The 15,991-nt window shown below is 40.2% G+C and overlaps 1 protein-coding gene across 8 annotated transcripts in view; it reads left to right on the top strand.

The window, feature by feature from the left end:
• Positions 1-15,991, top strand: part of CCSER2 (coiled-coil serine rich protein 2) — a 53,950-nt gene that overhangs the window by 31,798 nt on the left and 6,161 nt on the right. Inside the window, exons 10-12 of one of the 8 annotated variants that reach the window (XM_083502478.1) lie at positions 6,117-6,201; positions 9,424-9,463; positions 9,811-9,869. The exons of 5 other annotated variants lie outside the window; for them this stretch is intronic. In XM_083502478.1, coding sequence (XP_083358604.1) covers positions 6,117-6,201; positions 9,424-9,463; positions 9,811-9,832 — 147 coding nt within the window. In that variant the 3' untranslated portion in view covers positions 9,833-9,869. The remainder of the gene's footprint in view (positions 1-6,116; positions 6,202-9,423; positions 9,464-9,810; positions 9,870-15,991) is intronic. 2 more of the 8 variants (XM_083502476.1, XM_083502477.1) reach the window with 2 other exon arrangements.

Here is a 15,991-nt window from a genome sequence, read left to right as displayed (position 1 = left end):
GTCTATATTTAATTCTTATGGATTAAATTCACTGGAGTGTATCCAATATTTGTCCTATTCAGGATTGTTCCATTGAAATGAATGGACATTAGTGACTTAGGTCAATTAGTTTCAGCGGGTCTGCTGTGAGTATAACTTAGTTGGCTATAATCCACTATTTTCAAATCTCATGAGAATCTATTACCAGTACATATTTTCCTGGCAAGGTTATCTCTTTGTCTTTTTAATAACTGTCAAATTTTAGTCCTGGGTTTATTTCTGTTTCCAATTTTGGAATCTGAAGTATTGGTGTAGATGATAATATAATTCTTTACAAGTTTGATGGATTCTAGTAGAACATCTTCTCCATTAGCATTCATAATGCACAGCAGCAGTGGAGCACACGTTTACCAAAAATATGAAATAGCTCTCGGAAGAAAATTGTGATCCTTTTGGATTTCCGAATAACGCTGGACACCAGCAGAAATTGCACTAGTTCTAGATTTGAATGAGAAAAATTGGGGTTCACTTGTCCTTACCCCTTTTAGCTAATTTGAGGTTAGTGTTTTCATATTTCTGAGGAGGAAAGAGAGGATTTCCTAATTCTATGCATCTTATTCAACATTGATGATTGAGCATCTTTTCTAGGGTAAAGAAAAAATTTATATGCAAACTGTAGCAATATATTTTGATTGTTGAAATGGCAACAAAGTGTTCTATGATGTCACATGCTCTACACCAGTGTTTCCCAAACGTTTTTGGGCAACGGCACACCTGTTAGCCGGAAAAAAATCTCGCGGCACACCACCATTAAAGCCCCGCCCCGTGACGTCAGCGCGCAGCGTCACGCCGGGAGGGACGCACAAAAGCGAAAGTTTTTTCCCTCCCCCTTGCCGGGGTGGGAGGAGGCAACAGAGCGAGGGCAGCTGAGGCGGCGGCGGCGATAGCGGGCGGAGGAGGGGGCGGCGGCGGGAGTTGCTGCTGCTGTTGTTGCTGCTGCTGCCCGGACATGCCGGCCTCCTCCTCCTCCGCTGTCTCGCGCTCCTCCCTTTTGCGCGCGCTGCCCCGCCGCTCGGCACCACCACCGCGGAGCCGCCCCCGGCTCGACGCGGATCCTCGACGCCGACGCCGCCTCTCCCCGCCCGACTCGCCCGCCTTCCTCCCACGGCACACCAGCCGGTGTCTCACGGCACACTAGTGTGCCGCGGAACACCGGTTGGGAAACACTGCTCTACACATCACTGATTTTTAATGGAATTTCCTAGCAGTGCAGTATGTAGTTTATGGGTTGCTAGTATGCAGAATGTGTGCCACAAATGGTACAGGCACCTGTGTGGACTTCATAATATGGCTAGACATGAACAAATGGAACAGTGGACCCGGCTGTGGCATAATTAGGCCTGCAGTTCTGTCCTGCTCAACTATTAGTAAACTAGAGGCAAAATAGCACTAAAAGAATTGCCCTGAAACGGCATTATACTGCTGTAGTTCTCATGGCACATTAAACTATGGTTAAAAACAAGCCCATATTTTAATGTGAACATGCAGTGTACTAGTGCACACTACTGAAAAGTTCCTGTTGCTAAGTGTGGGTATGTTGCCAGGAAACAAGCCAGCATCTGGATTGTGATGCCTGAACCTTGGCTTGTTTCTCTCTAAACAGAGAAGCAGTATCCCAAGGTTGTTCTTTGCTTATTGTTTACAGTTTGTAGGCAGTGAAACAAATGAAAAACCTGGGTTCAGGTGTCATTACAATCCAAACTCTGACTTGTTTCGTGGCAGTAGTAGGGAAAATAGTAGTTTAACATGCTACGCAAACCAGGGCATGATTTGAGAAGTACTATATGGTCTTTAGTTGTAAATTATTCTATGAAACTGCCCCAGAAGCCTCTCCTATACTATTTCTAAGAGTTGTTAGTGGACATTTTGTTGTGGACTAGAAGTGAGCTTTAGTGTTTTGTGCTGAAAAAACATCTTTCACATTTTTCAGTACATGATTTGGAAGAACAAATAACAAAAAAACCATACTCAGATCATAATGATTGGATGTGTTTTGTATATTTGTAGGCCAGGGGTTGGCAACCTAAGGCCCGTGGGCCACAAGCGGCCCACAGGGGTCGTTTAACCAGCCCCCGAGCCGCCCACTCAGCGAGTCCCCACGTGCTGCGCTAAACCAGTGCAGTGCGGGGACTTGCTTCCGTGGCGCCAGAAATCATGTCGATGCAGATGCCTGAAATCGCGAGTGTGTTCATGATCCGGCCCATGGAGGGATCTCTGCTGGAGTGAACCGGCCCAGGCGAGGTAAACCTTGCTGACCCCTGTTGTAGGCAAATAAAACTAGCACAGTGCAATATGTACTGGAATTCATACTTGATTAGGTTAAAGCAAAACTATAAACTCAGAATTCCTGATTTGACTCTTCTTGACATTCTGACTCTAATCTACTTTGAATAATTTTTGAAGGACAATTTAAATGAACCTCACTGATTCATCAACAAATTCTATAATATTCTATATTTTTATTCTTACTATTTTCATTTGAAACTAATTCAGTATACAGATAGATATACGCATATAGGCATGTTTCAGTTGACCTGTTGAGACCCCCATATTGAATAATTTTGTTTATTTATTTTTTTAAATTCGTCTAACGCCCTTCATCCAAAGAACTCAGGGTGGTTCACAGCATCAAAACACAAAATGCATAATAAAAAAACACACCAAGAAGTATTATTAGAAACCACTGTCATTTTCCTATAGCAGAACAGAAACAATAACAAAAAATGACTAGCTGAAATACTGGGCCCATAGTAAATAATGAAAGGGGTTGAATGTTTCTCCTAATATTCCCCCCATCCACCCAGAACAAGATATTGTTGCATGCCACCTCAATCCCAGAGCAGTGTGAGATTCCAGGGTTTCCAGGCACCCAAGTTTGTGTTTCCTTCAGAATGAGGAACAGCAGAGACTGTGGTGTCTTTATGATATATGGTTTATTTACAACCTGAGCCTATGATGGAGGGGTTCACTGCATTAACATCCCAGAAGAGTCTTGCTTCACCCATAGCCACAGCCTTGGGTACGAGCAGAAATCAGGCATACTTCTTCCTCCAGCTTCTAACTTACACACACAAAACTCAGCTCACAAGTCTTTATCTTACTAACTACACACATCTGCTACACAGAGCCACTTCCTTTGCTACCTTAATGACCCATACTTAGAGCTATCCCCAGAAAGCCTACCTGACTATTCCAGGAATTTGAATCCTTGCTTAGATTTTAACACTAGCTGAATCTAGAAGTTACTCCCCCCCCATATAAAATTTCAGTGTTGTAAGTTTGCACTAAGTAACGTTTCTTTCAAGATAAAAATCAGCTTGGAACAGAATTAACCTCCTGCGGTAAAATTGATTTTTGTGGTCTGATGGAATTCTGCAGTGTGCTGTAATAATTTATTTTAAATATAGGAGAACCATTCTTGAAGTGGTGTATAACCTCCTACACACACACACACACACACACACACACACACACACACACTGCGGGGGGGGGGCGTTAATTTATGACGATAGGCAAAATGTGAAGTTATTTTTCCTACCCAATTTTGAGAAGTTGCTAAGGATAAAATGGACCCTAATTAGCCCAAAGTGTGTGGTAGTGTCACTTTCCCTTTCATTTTAATAGGGGTAGACTGGACACTTGCTTCAAAAGGAAGGGCTTGTGTTTTACCATATCGACTACAGAGCTTCTGTTGCTGCAGTTTTCAGGGCAGGCACGATGGTGATGTATCAAAATCTGCAACCTATCCCTGAGTTGTTCTGCTTCTGGCTCTGCCCATGGTTAATTTTCAGTTCTCCTCCCCCATTAGTTGTCAAGGGGGGAGAAAAAGAATGCAGCAGCTTTATGTTTCCACAAATAGGTAGGCCAGCTCCGCAGCTTACGACAGAGAGAAACATTTAAGCCCATTTTTAAACTTCCCTTTTACACCCCCTCTGCAATAAGGTTACAGCATTACCTTAGGAATTACAGCTGTTAATTCATCTCTCACATAAATATTACACGAGAGAGAGAGAGATGGGAGGGCAGGCATACTAGCAGCTTTATAATGCCACCATTTGTGTATTTCTTTGCTGTAATTTATTAAAGAAAAACCTTCATTGTTAATAGCTGATTTAGAAGAGTGCAAGTTATGCGCTAGGGGTTCAGCCAAAGGAAGAAGTGATCGTAGCAACTTTGCAGTCCACCAGTGGAAAAAAACAACTTTTATTATTTCATATGTTTAACTATGGTTTACTGATGTGCAACCAAACCACTATAGATTTACTGCAGCCTTGTAGAAAAGGAAGAAATCTTATTTAAAGGTTGCTCAGAGTTGATTCTTCACATAGGCAACCAAAGCAATGGATATTTACATAACTGTTTTGCAATACTATATTGTCTATTCTTCATACCATTGTACCGTTCATTGTATGTTATCAAAAGTATCACCAATATCTCTTGTAACATCAAGCAAAGTTGCTGAATGTTCTGCTTGTATTGCAAGCTTTTGTTTTCTGGAGCTCAGCATAATATATAGAATCCACATATGCAGGTTATAGAGCTGTTTTAAGAATTTAGTCTCATCTGAAATTTCCCCTCTATCTAGCTAACTATGTAAGTCAGATTTAAATGTAGTGTGTGTGTAACCCCCACCACAATATAATGACTACTATTCCCTATGTTTCAACTTAGCAAAATCTGTCCACTCTTTCTAAAGTAGCAGTCCTGTGCACATTATTTGAGAGCAAGTCCTATTGTGGCTGCCAAATGTATTTTTAAAAGACCGAGTTACTCAGGTTTCATGCATGTGTGCACCTGCTGCAGAACAAATTGAGAGGACGTGGTTTCACTATCCTCAAAAGGGCATTTCTCTATTTATTAGCATGGAGACAAACAAACTAGGCACCCCTTTTTCTACATTAAAATGGAGATTGATATTCACATGATGATTATTGCCCAGGGGATGCATGAACTGGCCTTCACGTGGCAACTGTTCTATGCAGTGGCTGGAATGAAAGGCAATTGCCATGGATAATTTTTAACTGCTTCTTAAACTATTTAAGCTTTTTTGGAGCTACGTCTTTTTACAGTCTGAAACAAACCTAAAACCCAAGCATGCACTCAATTGCAATTATCCATGATCAGATAACATTTTTGTTAGTCTGAATGTATTATATATGGGGCTATCCTTAAAAGATGGTTTGGAAACTACAGATAGACACTGTACCATGAGACTGTTAACCAGGGCATCTCATTAGAAACATCTCCCTTCAGTATCAAAAGAGCTTCACTGACCACCATTTGATTTTTCAAACCCAGTTTGAGTTGCTCATGTTGACGCTAAAGTCCTTTCTCAACATCACCCTGCCCACAAATTCAGCTATCTACCAACACTCCTCTTCAGGTGTTCTGATGTTGGACAAATGTGATGACCGAGAGAGGGAGTGCACCTAGGACCTATTCTGCCCTTTGGGTGCCAGTCTGGCTATTTCTATTTACCCAGGACTTCTAAGAATTTTACAATTTCAGTAAGCCATTTTAATTAGTGTATTGTCTTGTGTTTATGCTGATTGGATTTTGTGAGTTGTAATTATTTGTGTACGTCAGGCTTAACATCTCATCCCAGGTGTAAAGTGTGGGTCCCATTAAAACATCTTTCAAAGATCTTGAGGTATGCAGGCAATAGAGAATCAAGTTCCTTGCTGTAATCTTTTCAGGTTTGAAAGGCATACACTTTTAAAGCCTTCCCTGTTCTTTGGACGTCTTCGCTGATCTTTATAATAAATTAGAATTTGATAAACAAACCACTTACTTCCACCAGGTACTCTGAAACAATTTTACAATGTATATAAAAAGGCTATTCTTGTCTTGATTGACTTGGTGTTGCATTTAATAAATACATTTCGAATACCTAAAGCCAATTTTTCCTTCAAATATTTTCCAGAATCGAGCTTTTACAAACCTTGCTGATCTTTTCAACTATTTCAGATTTAAAAGTACTTGTTCTTAGTAAGAGGAACAATGCGGCTTTTGGTGCTGTTTGCCCCCTCTCCGTTCTCTTTTTTATTATTCTTTCTCCCCCATCTTTCTCTGCACAGGGTGGGTATTCTGCTCCTTCCTTCTCTCCCTGGCAGGGCTCATTCCAGGGCATCCCTCGGACTGTTCCACCGCAACGCAGACAGAGTGAGTCTGTACTTCTCACTCATATCCCTCACTGTGCTCCAGTAGCAGTTTTCCCTTTGCACGCACTGTTCATTGTGTAGCATTCTGTTCTTTCAAGCAAAAACATCAGACACATGCGAGTCTGTGGTCTAACCTCAGCACCTCTTTCACTTAACGATATAACTGCAACTTAACAGCTTTATCAAATCGTTTAATAATAGATCTTAAAAGCTACCTGAAACCTTTCTTTCATCTATCCTGAAAGTTTGCTTGTTCTCCACCCTTTCATGGCTTTTAAAGTGCGTGTTTGTCCCGTTTGTTCATGTTATCAGCATGTATGCTCATCCAAATATATTTGTTTGATATTTGTGGAGATGTGTTCATACAAGTCATACTTTGATAACAGTATGTGACACATTGCTATATTTGGAAAATTAAACTTTTCTTTCAGCTGTGAAGCTTTTCTAAGAGATCTCTCAATCAGCAATGTGCCAGAGTAACAAATTAAGGGAGTAGTGGCTTTTCCAGCAATGCATGATTTATTAATATTACTCATTAACTAGCAACAGCTTGATCTAAAATGGGATATTGTTCTTTATGCACAATAGAAAAGACAAATTTGTTGATTTGTACTGTACTAAAATAGAGTAGAAAACTAGTAAAACTGATACATTGTGAAGCACTAGCTTAAATTATTTCAGGGGAAATATAAAGTGGCTACCTTGTTTGTGTAAACATTTTCATTTACTTATGGTAGATATTTTTGCATTTTAAATTATCCATACCCTAGAAAGCTTATTTGCAAAGTAAGGATGTATTCCAATCAATTTTATTAAAAGTTGAGTGGTGACATCCTTTTTTTAGTAGTTTGAGAATTTGCATTCTCAGCTTCAGTTAGATGCTGCTATATAAATTAAGTATGGGCAGAAATTAAGATCTTCGGTAATGTTCTTAAGAATATAAAAGGATGATAACTAAAGGGCTACGTATGTTGTGCGAATGCTATTTGGGAACTAAACAAGGACTAAATACTAACTGGTAAGCGTGTGTGTGTGTGTGTGTGTGTGTATATATATATGTGTGTGTGTGTGTGTGTGTGTGTGTGTGTGCGCGCTATCTTTTTAATAGAGCAAAAACCTGCTCCTATTTCATATTGTGGGCAGAATTGGAACTGAGAACTGGCATTATTTGACCCTTACCCTGGGATCTGGACTTTGCTATATGCAGTTCCTGCTGTGGACATGCCCCTGTTCTAAACAGCAACACACGGATGTGCTACATTCCCAACATGTCGTTCAAATCCATTACCCCTGAGATTCAGGGGGTCTCATTCCCAAATGAATGCCTAGTTTCCATTATACTGGACTACACTTGGACGAGGAACTACTTTGGCTGCTTAGCTGAATTTGCCTAGGCCCATCTTCTCATAGAGTTTGGGTTAGATAGACCTCTGTTGTGGTCCAACAGGATGCTCCTTATGATCTTAGCATGTCTTCCATATTTGGTGGTTCATTAATTGTCAATGCTATAAGCTGTGCAGTGAAAGTTGCTTAGGGCTAGAAAATCAGTGAAATAAGTAATATGAAAGAGTTCAGTGGAATGCACTAACTGGCCTAGTTCACACATCACATTAAGCCAAAGTTTGAAACAGGATGGAGCACCTATGGCCCAGGGGCCAAATGCAACCCTACTGGCCTCTTCCCAGACTTTGGGACTCTCTCTGAGTAAAGCCCCCTCCCCAACAACACTGTTTCCCCAAACTACACCCCTAACTGGCCCTACCTCACATTCTCCTTTAGAGTTTTTGCTTGGCTGGAATGTGTCCTTGGACGCTGATAATGACTCTTTTTTTATCTGGCTGGACTAAGAGAGGTGTGTGAGCATGTGTAGAAACTAATGTACTATAGAAAGGAGCTACCCACTTTTGCCTTCCCGGCACTAGCATGTGGTCTCCACTCCCAGAAGGTTGTCCAGATGGCAGTATAGTTTTCAGGCTGAAAATGTTTTCCGATTCCTAATTTAAAACAAACCTGTTTGCTTTTTGTGTTGTCCAAATCTGGGCTCATAGTTTGTTTCCTTCCAACAAATCACAAGTAGTAACCAAGGCTTGTTCTTTGCTCACTGCTTGACATTTGTTTGAGGGAAACAGGTCCAAACCTGGGTTCAGATGAAACGACAAGCCTAATTCTGGCTTGATTTGTCTGTGGTGTGGAAGCAGCAAGAGTGTGCAACAGCAGCATAGGAAGCTGCTTATGTGTCTAGACTAGGTGTGGTAAACCTGTGACCTTCCACATGTTGTTGGACTCCAACTCCAAACATCCATGGCTGATGGGATTGGAATCCAACAACACATGAAGGGACTGGAGGCTCCCCCATCACCCATCTAGACTGGTAAACTTCAATCCCTCATACCCAGTTGCCTGGAAGCTTCTCTGTAGAGTCTTTGGTATGTGAACAGTCACAGAAGTGCTGATTAGTTTGATGATCAAAGGACCAATCATACCTATATTGAGTCAGGATGGTGGAAGTAAGTGGAACAAATTTGGCATAATTTCAGGATAGAAACTTGTGCAAAACCAGCTAGGGGTTGGGCAGAGTAGTTGTGGATTTAGGAGATTATGAGCTGTGGAAATACCCTGACTCATTTTTGGGTGAGGGAAAGCCAAAAGCTTATAGTGTATCACATACTACTTTTTGAGCATTAATGATAGACTACAGACCGGGGGCAGGCAATGTGTGGCCCTCTGGATGTTGTTGAATGGCAACCCCTATCAGCCCCAGCCAACATGACCGATGGTGAGGATGATGAGAGCTGGAATATAACAACATCTGGAGGTGCACAGGTTTCCTACATCTGATATAGACAAATAAAGCCTTCAAACAATGTGATGAGCAGGAAATCAAGAGGCTATTAGAATTTCTGTGTAATCCTTCAAATTATAATTAGAGTCAATGCTGAGTTCCTGATAAAGGTGAGTAGAAATTAGGTGCCAAGTCAGTTTTGTCCTTTGAAAAGTTGGCATAGATTTGTTCTTAAGATTCAGGGATATACTTGCTTTATGTAAAAGACCTGCGTTAGTACACTGGAATAAAAGATTTCCTCAATAGGTTCATATAAACAACTATGTAATGAAAGAGAGGGTACTCTTTGGTCATGGCAATTGCTCATTGTTGTGTCTTGGTCCTCTGACACCACTGTCCTGTCTTTTTCTTGTCTCTGCTTTCCATTTTGCTATTGGCAAGGAGTTGAGGAATTAGTCCATTACTTCTATGATAAAGCGTGGTACAGTACAACTTCAGATTTCTTCCTCCTTCCACTTCTTCACTATTGTGTATGCTGCCTGCATGGTGCATGCATGTCAAAGTTGTGCATGCAGAGTTGTCTTGTTTTCTCCATACCTCATAACATTAATAGGAAAAGGCTGTTTAGTAGTTCTTAATGAAATCAAACTAAATGTTTCATCTCACCTGTGTTATAAGCAAGAGAATCACATTTTCATGCCTGTATTTTTCTACACCTTACTGAGTGGCATTAAGTTGTATGCAAAATTGCAAAACATTTGAAGTAATTTCCAGTTTACTGTGTGTGTCTTATGTGGCAATTCTCTTCATTGATTTTCTGCTATTGAGCACCCTGCGACAACTCATGTAGAACCAGCCTTCACAGGATGCTGCTATATTGTGGCAGGGTATGTGTGGATCCTTTATACTAGAACATCTAGAGAAATCTGGAAATGGATAATTTCTAGAACCTATCTTTATTGTAAAAATACATGTTGACAATATCCAAAGGCACAATTGGTGTTTAATACTTTGTCATAATCTGCTTCCTTGGTTAGACAGCATTGGAAGTATTCTACAGCACAATAAACATATAGTGCTTTTCTTAGTGCACACAGCATTGCATCTGAGTTTTCATTAATCCTTATAACATCCTTGTAAGAGGCTGTTATTACATCCATATTACAAAGTGAGATGGGGATACGGTTGGAAGTGTGATTACTTAATGCTTCCCAATGAGTTCATGGTAGAAATGAAATTTAAATTGGGACCTGACTCACAACTTCTCCTGTCAAGCAACATTAGTTTTATATCTGCTACATTAATGGAAAGCTCCACAAAACAGTTTAAACAAGTAGCTATCATATACATTTCAGTTAGGTCTGTACCAGGTGTTTGCTGGTGAACAACTTAAGGGTGAAAGTAGAGCTTTAGAGGGGAACCTGGCAATGGAGATACGTCTTCTGTTTCTCTGACATTTGCTCCATAAAACAAATTAACGTGTTTGCCCCCTTCCCCTGCAGCAATTTTTTTTACATGAGTGCTACAAAGCAGGCTGGTTTTTGTAGTGGGTGAAAGTGTTTGTGAAAGTCCCTCTCCAATTTCATCTCAGCCATGCGGTTTCAATATACTTCAGACTATACATGTATAGCCAGCCAGTCAACTTATTTAACCAGTTAGCTTATTGAAATACTTCCGTAACTGAAAGTAAAAGAAAACTCAGGCTTAAATTAAACTAGACCTAAATTAAAACAAACTAGTAGTACATATTAATGCCTATGCAGATTTCTACAGTTGATAGCATTTGCTTCAATAAATGGCCTATTCATTGTGATGATAGAAAATACTGTAATTTTGAATATGTAAACATATTTCTCTTGCTTAGACAGAAGGTGCATCTTTAAACTAAGGTTATTAAAAGTGGTCAAATCATTCAATAATAACTTAGCAAATTTCCTTCTGGATTCAGTATAAATGTCAGTAATAAAAGTACATAAAAACAAATGTTTTTGATCACCTGAGCTCAACAAATTGAAAACAAGGAATTTTCTGATCGCATTCCTCATATCAAGTAGACATGATTTGGAATATCAGTAGCCATATTCAGATTATCATATCCTGGATGATTGAGCCAAGATATGAACAAGACTTGTACCCACATAGGCAGCCCCTTCATTCCTCTTTATGATGACATGTTCTCCATTGGCCCTTCCATTAGGATAGGCCATGAAGGAGGCTTGCCCAGAGGGGAAAGAATTTGGGGGCAGAAACTGAAGACCCTTGTTAATTAAAGACTTCCTGGCTTTACTGCATGGATGGGTAAAAGGCTTATGATATCTCTGCTTATTTTTAATGTAAGATTTTCCATAGTGGCCAATATGAGAAATGTTTTATGCAGGACAAACCATGTTAATACCTGAAAAGAATGTGGACCGTTTTTAAAATGAAGATTAGGAGCAAACTCTTTCCATCTTTTAGAGAAATATTTTCTTAATTTCGCTATGATAAGGTGTGTGTACGTTGGTTTTTTTTTTTGCCTGACATTGATTTTTTAGATATTGTGGAATGATCCTAAATTTGGCATTGAAATCCAGTTTCTGGATTTGATTCTGCTTTGCTAATAAGGTATTATCCATTTTAAGAGGCTTTTAATACTACATAAGGATTCAGAACTTTTTAGCTATAAATTTCAATTCAGTCCTAATTCAAACTTCTGGCATAGAAGTCTTTGAAATCTATTTTGTGGAATTTCTAGCTATTCCGTCTGCATTGTTCCTCTAATCTTGGCTCCATATGACAAATTGGGAAAAGATTTCTGTGTGCCTTACCTGCAGGGAAATTAAATTTTCTACTTTGGCCAGATGGCAGGTTTAGCAACCTTTTACTATGAAAGTGACCCCAGTTGTTAAAGCAAACTGATTCAAAGAACTGTGAGCATAAGGAGAAATGCACCAATGCAGTGCAGTGCCACAGTGTAGTGGGGATTGGGTTATTGCAGTCTTCTCCAGTGTGGTGCCTTTCAGATGTAGTTAGATTCTCAGCTCGCATTATCCCTTACTTTTGGCTATGTTGGATGGAACTGGTAGAAATTGAGGCCTAACCTTATAAGTTGAGGAACGCTGGATTACAGTATAAGAAACAAGAAATAAGGAAAATATAGGATGCAGCCTATTAACTTGAGTAGGCCATAGAAAGGTGTTGATACTTTGCTTGTGCAAATGAGGGGAATCCTTAGGGTCTGGAGTGCTCTTCTGTTAAGTCACAGGGCACAGCCCACTACATTAATGCATTAGTGCAAAGATGCACTGCAACGACTACTAACTAGTGATTTTTAAAAATGCATAATTGGATGGTAACTTTTGGTAATGGTCGAAATGGAGAAAGGATCTGCATAGTAAAGCACTGAATTATCCCTTTTTGTCTTCATCATCCACTGCCATGCTTCTCCACTTTGACAGTCTGGAGATGTCATGGCAGCTACAAGCCAGGACAACCTTTCTGGCTCTTCTGCATGTCCTTTTCTGTTAACCATTTCTTTTCTCCGTTTCCATCTCCTAAAATAGTAAACTGTGGCATGTTAAGTCCTCCTACACACAGTGTTGCATGTACCTCTGTGTTACTTTGGAGTCTCCTGCAGCAGTTGAGTGACATGCAAACATGGAAGTTGGGGTTCTGTCAAGATTGCTTAGGCACATATACACACTTAGGTTGTCAACACTGTTGTGGAAAACACCTAGTTTACATACTGTATTTGTTGTGTGTACCTGCCCTGAGACTAGGAAATTAATACATCATATTTAATGTTCAAATCTTCAAATTGCTTTCTTAGCAATTCCTTATGTTGACAGCAACTCTAGGTGCTGGAGGAAATGTAGAAGAGCAAAAGTGGGCATACAATTTATAAATATGAAGAAGTAGAACGTCAAAAAGACAGAAAATGAAAGAATTTTAGGCAAGGGGTAGGATTTACAGGTGGATTTTCTTCACACCACATTACGGTACTTGTCACTTGTATGCCTTCTTCTAGTAGTAATATATTTTCATTTCCTTGAGTTGCCAGTATTTTTACTGGGGCATATGGTCAGAAATGATGGACTGCTGGGAAATACAATAAGTGAATAAATATAAAGAAGTGAGTAAATATTACAACATAAAATGTTAAGAAATGTTGATAGTTTAGAAATATTTAAGGTCCCTGGAATATTTGTTCCTGCATTTCTTGGTACATATAGAAAATCATTAATAGAACCGTCAAGTGCATATCTGCTCAGAAGTAGGTTTTATAGTAAAGTGGTATTTACTGTCAGATAGATGTGCCAAGGATTGCAACCTTAGAATATTAAAACACTTTGTGTCAATAGAACTCTTTAATTTTGTAAATGAGACTTTGCAATGGCTGTCTATAGTTAGATTTCTACAATACAAGAGCAGTCCTAGAGTGCAGTTAAGAAAGGAGAAGGGGTTTCCATGACTATAGGACGTGTGCGTGTATGGAAATACACACACACACAATGTTGTTTTCATATAGCAAAAGGGAATTTCATTACTTTGCAAATACATCTGCCTAGCAAAGTTGACAAATGTTATAGCTCACCCAGTCATGAATCTCCAGGACTGGGCAGTTTGAAGACCACTTAAAGCATCTCTGGCCCAGGGAGATGCACTTAACCACATGCAGAATATGTGGATGTTTCCATTTGAGGCAACCTGCACCTTCCAGGCAAGTCCCCAAGCTGCTTTTTAAACTCCCCTAAGCAATAAAAGAGTACAGTTGGGGAGCTACTCATAAGGAGACTTGTGCTTCACTCTGCACCATAAATACTGGCTTGTTGAGAAAAAGTTATTTTCACTTTTGTTTCAGTCAAAATAAGATGGTGAAGCTTGTAAAAAATTACTGAGGTTTGGATGGTTGCGATGATGTACTGCAGTGTAGAAGTGTGCGCACACTCTTTCTCACTCACACATGGTGGCCTCCTAGATCCCTGATGATGATCATCATCCAGAGGGGGTTAGGAAGGAAGCAGAATGTTCTAAAAGTGCTTCTGCAATCTGATCAATGGATGATTGCTGACCTGAAAAAAGTATAGCATTTGTACATTGCATTCTGATTACCTGCTTGAGTTTTGCTTTCCTCCCTCTTTCTGTAGTCTATGGGAATCCTCCTAGCTTGATTCTGGTATAAGCTGTTATCCATGCATATATCTTGCAGTCACACCCTTTCCCCTTGTTACTAATTATATTACTTTATTTTGGGTCACTTTGTAACTGCTTTTAAAACTAGCTTTCTGGGAAGCTGTGTAGTCTTCTTTCTCCCTCCCACTCCCACAAAACATTGTAGTCTTCCCTTCAGCCCTGCACAAAGTGACTACACTCATGCAACAGTGGTATGTCGTCTAATATCACATCTACAAAGCTAGGATTGCTATACAGAAATTTATTGAGAACAAAAATAGGCTAGCAACCCAGTCCTAACATATACAGAGCTGTATCTGCCCACAATGTTGACATAATGATAATTGTAATGCCATTTTTATTTTGGGGTTTAACGTCTCACATTGGCTCAGTTTGCAGTTGACGCTAAGCTAAAACACAGCTTAGCATGAATGAGTAAGGCCTTGGATAGGAGATCAGGTTCACTTTACTCCCCCAGTCCTCCTGCTCTCCTGTGAACTAAGCCACAGTGGGGACATCTCTGCCCCACAGGCCTAATCAGACCCACTGAGCTTCTACATTTGGCCCACTAGGCTGTTTTGGTTAAGCCATGCTTACATGCCGTACCCCTGATGCCATCTATAGCATGAAGTGTGTGGCAGGTAAAGGTACAGCTCTTTGCTGAAATTGGGTTTGTAGGCACCACTGGTCAGCAGCACTTGCAAAGCCCTATGCCTTTGAAACCACTGACACTCAACTGATCAGTGGAGCTTGCACTGAGCCTTTGCTCACATGGTTTGATGTCAGACCATGTGGGCAAAGGAAAATGCCACATGAAGGGTGAGGGAGGTAAGCATCTGACCCATTGACTAGCTCTAGTTCCTCATCTGAACCTAGACTCAATGGTTTGTCTGGAGTGAGACAAACTATGAACCCTGGTTCAGATTACACACTAAGCCAAGCCATAAAAAAGCTCAGAGCAGCACAGCAGGACAGGGGGAGCAGCAAAGCAGCAGAAATATCTTTTCCAGGAACTTCCACATTTGCAATAAGCCAATGGCTTACAATTGTGTGTGGTCCTGGTCTTTGACTAGCTCTTGATACATTCCAACCTAGGTATATATGTAGAAAACCTGGGACTGGATAGTCAGTATGTTCCACTAATTTGCAGTGTGTTGATCTTGTGAGGGGCCAGGGTACTCCAAACTATAGTCTCCAGGTCTTTCACTTTCTAAAGTTATGGGAGAGGGAGGAGCACATTGATATTTCTTACAGAACTAAATGTAAGCCTTTGTGTAGGGTAGGGTTTTTTTAAGTGCCGAAAATTGCATTGGTAAAATGAGATGAACCTATACATAACATGCAGTGAACATAATAGGCGGCTTTATCTCACCCAGTTCTGTCTGCTTCGACAGGTGGTAGTTTTTTGAGGTCTCAGGCAAAGATCTTCTCCAACCTTCCTACCTGTGTTCATTTAAATTGAGGCAGTATGAACATGGCTATTGTACACAAAGCTCATGCTCTTTCACTTAGATATGAGTTCTTTGTTGTATATTTACATCCTCTTCTCAGGTGTGGCAATTGCAGTATAATGTCCCTAAACTCAGGGTTCATTCTGTATAATTGTATTATGCAGTGACTTCATTAAAAATCTCTCTTTTTAATCTCTAGCTTTATAATCAAACCTTTCAATTCATCTGTTTCTTGAAAGAAGTATATTCAATGCATTGCAGTTATTTCAAAAAAAGGGGGGGCAGCAAATTCCTTATGTCAACGGCCTGGTTGCAAAAGCATTCTGCAAGCTCTCAGTTCAGACCTTTGACAACAACATTCAGACCATCTGCTGGCAGCCCATTGAGTTGTCAGGGAGCCGGGGGAG

Source organism: Podarcis liolepis (assembly GCF_965112155.1).
Source record: "Podarcis liolepis genome assembly, chromosome: 5".
Taxonomy (NCBI): Eukaryota; Metazoa; Chordata; class Lepidosauria; order Squamata; family Lacertidae; genus Podarcis; species Podarcis liolepis.
Note: the sequence above shows the minus strand (reverse complement) of the source record. Positions and strands in the feature narration are given on the sequence as shown.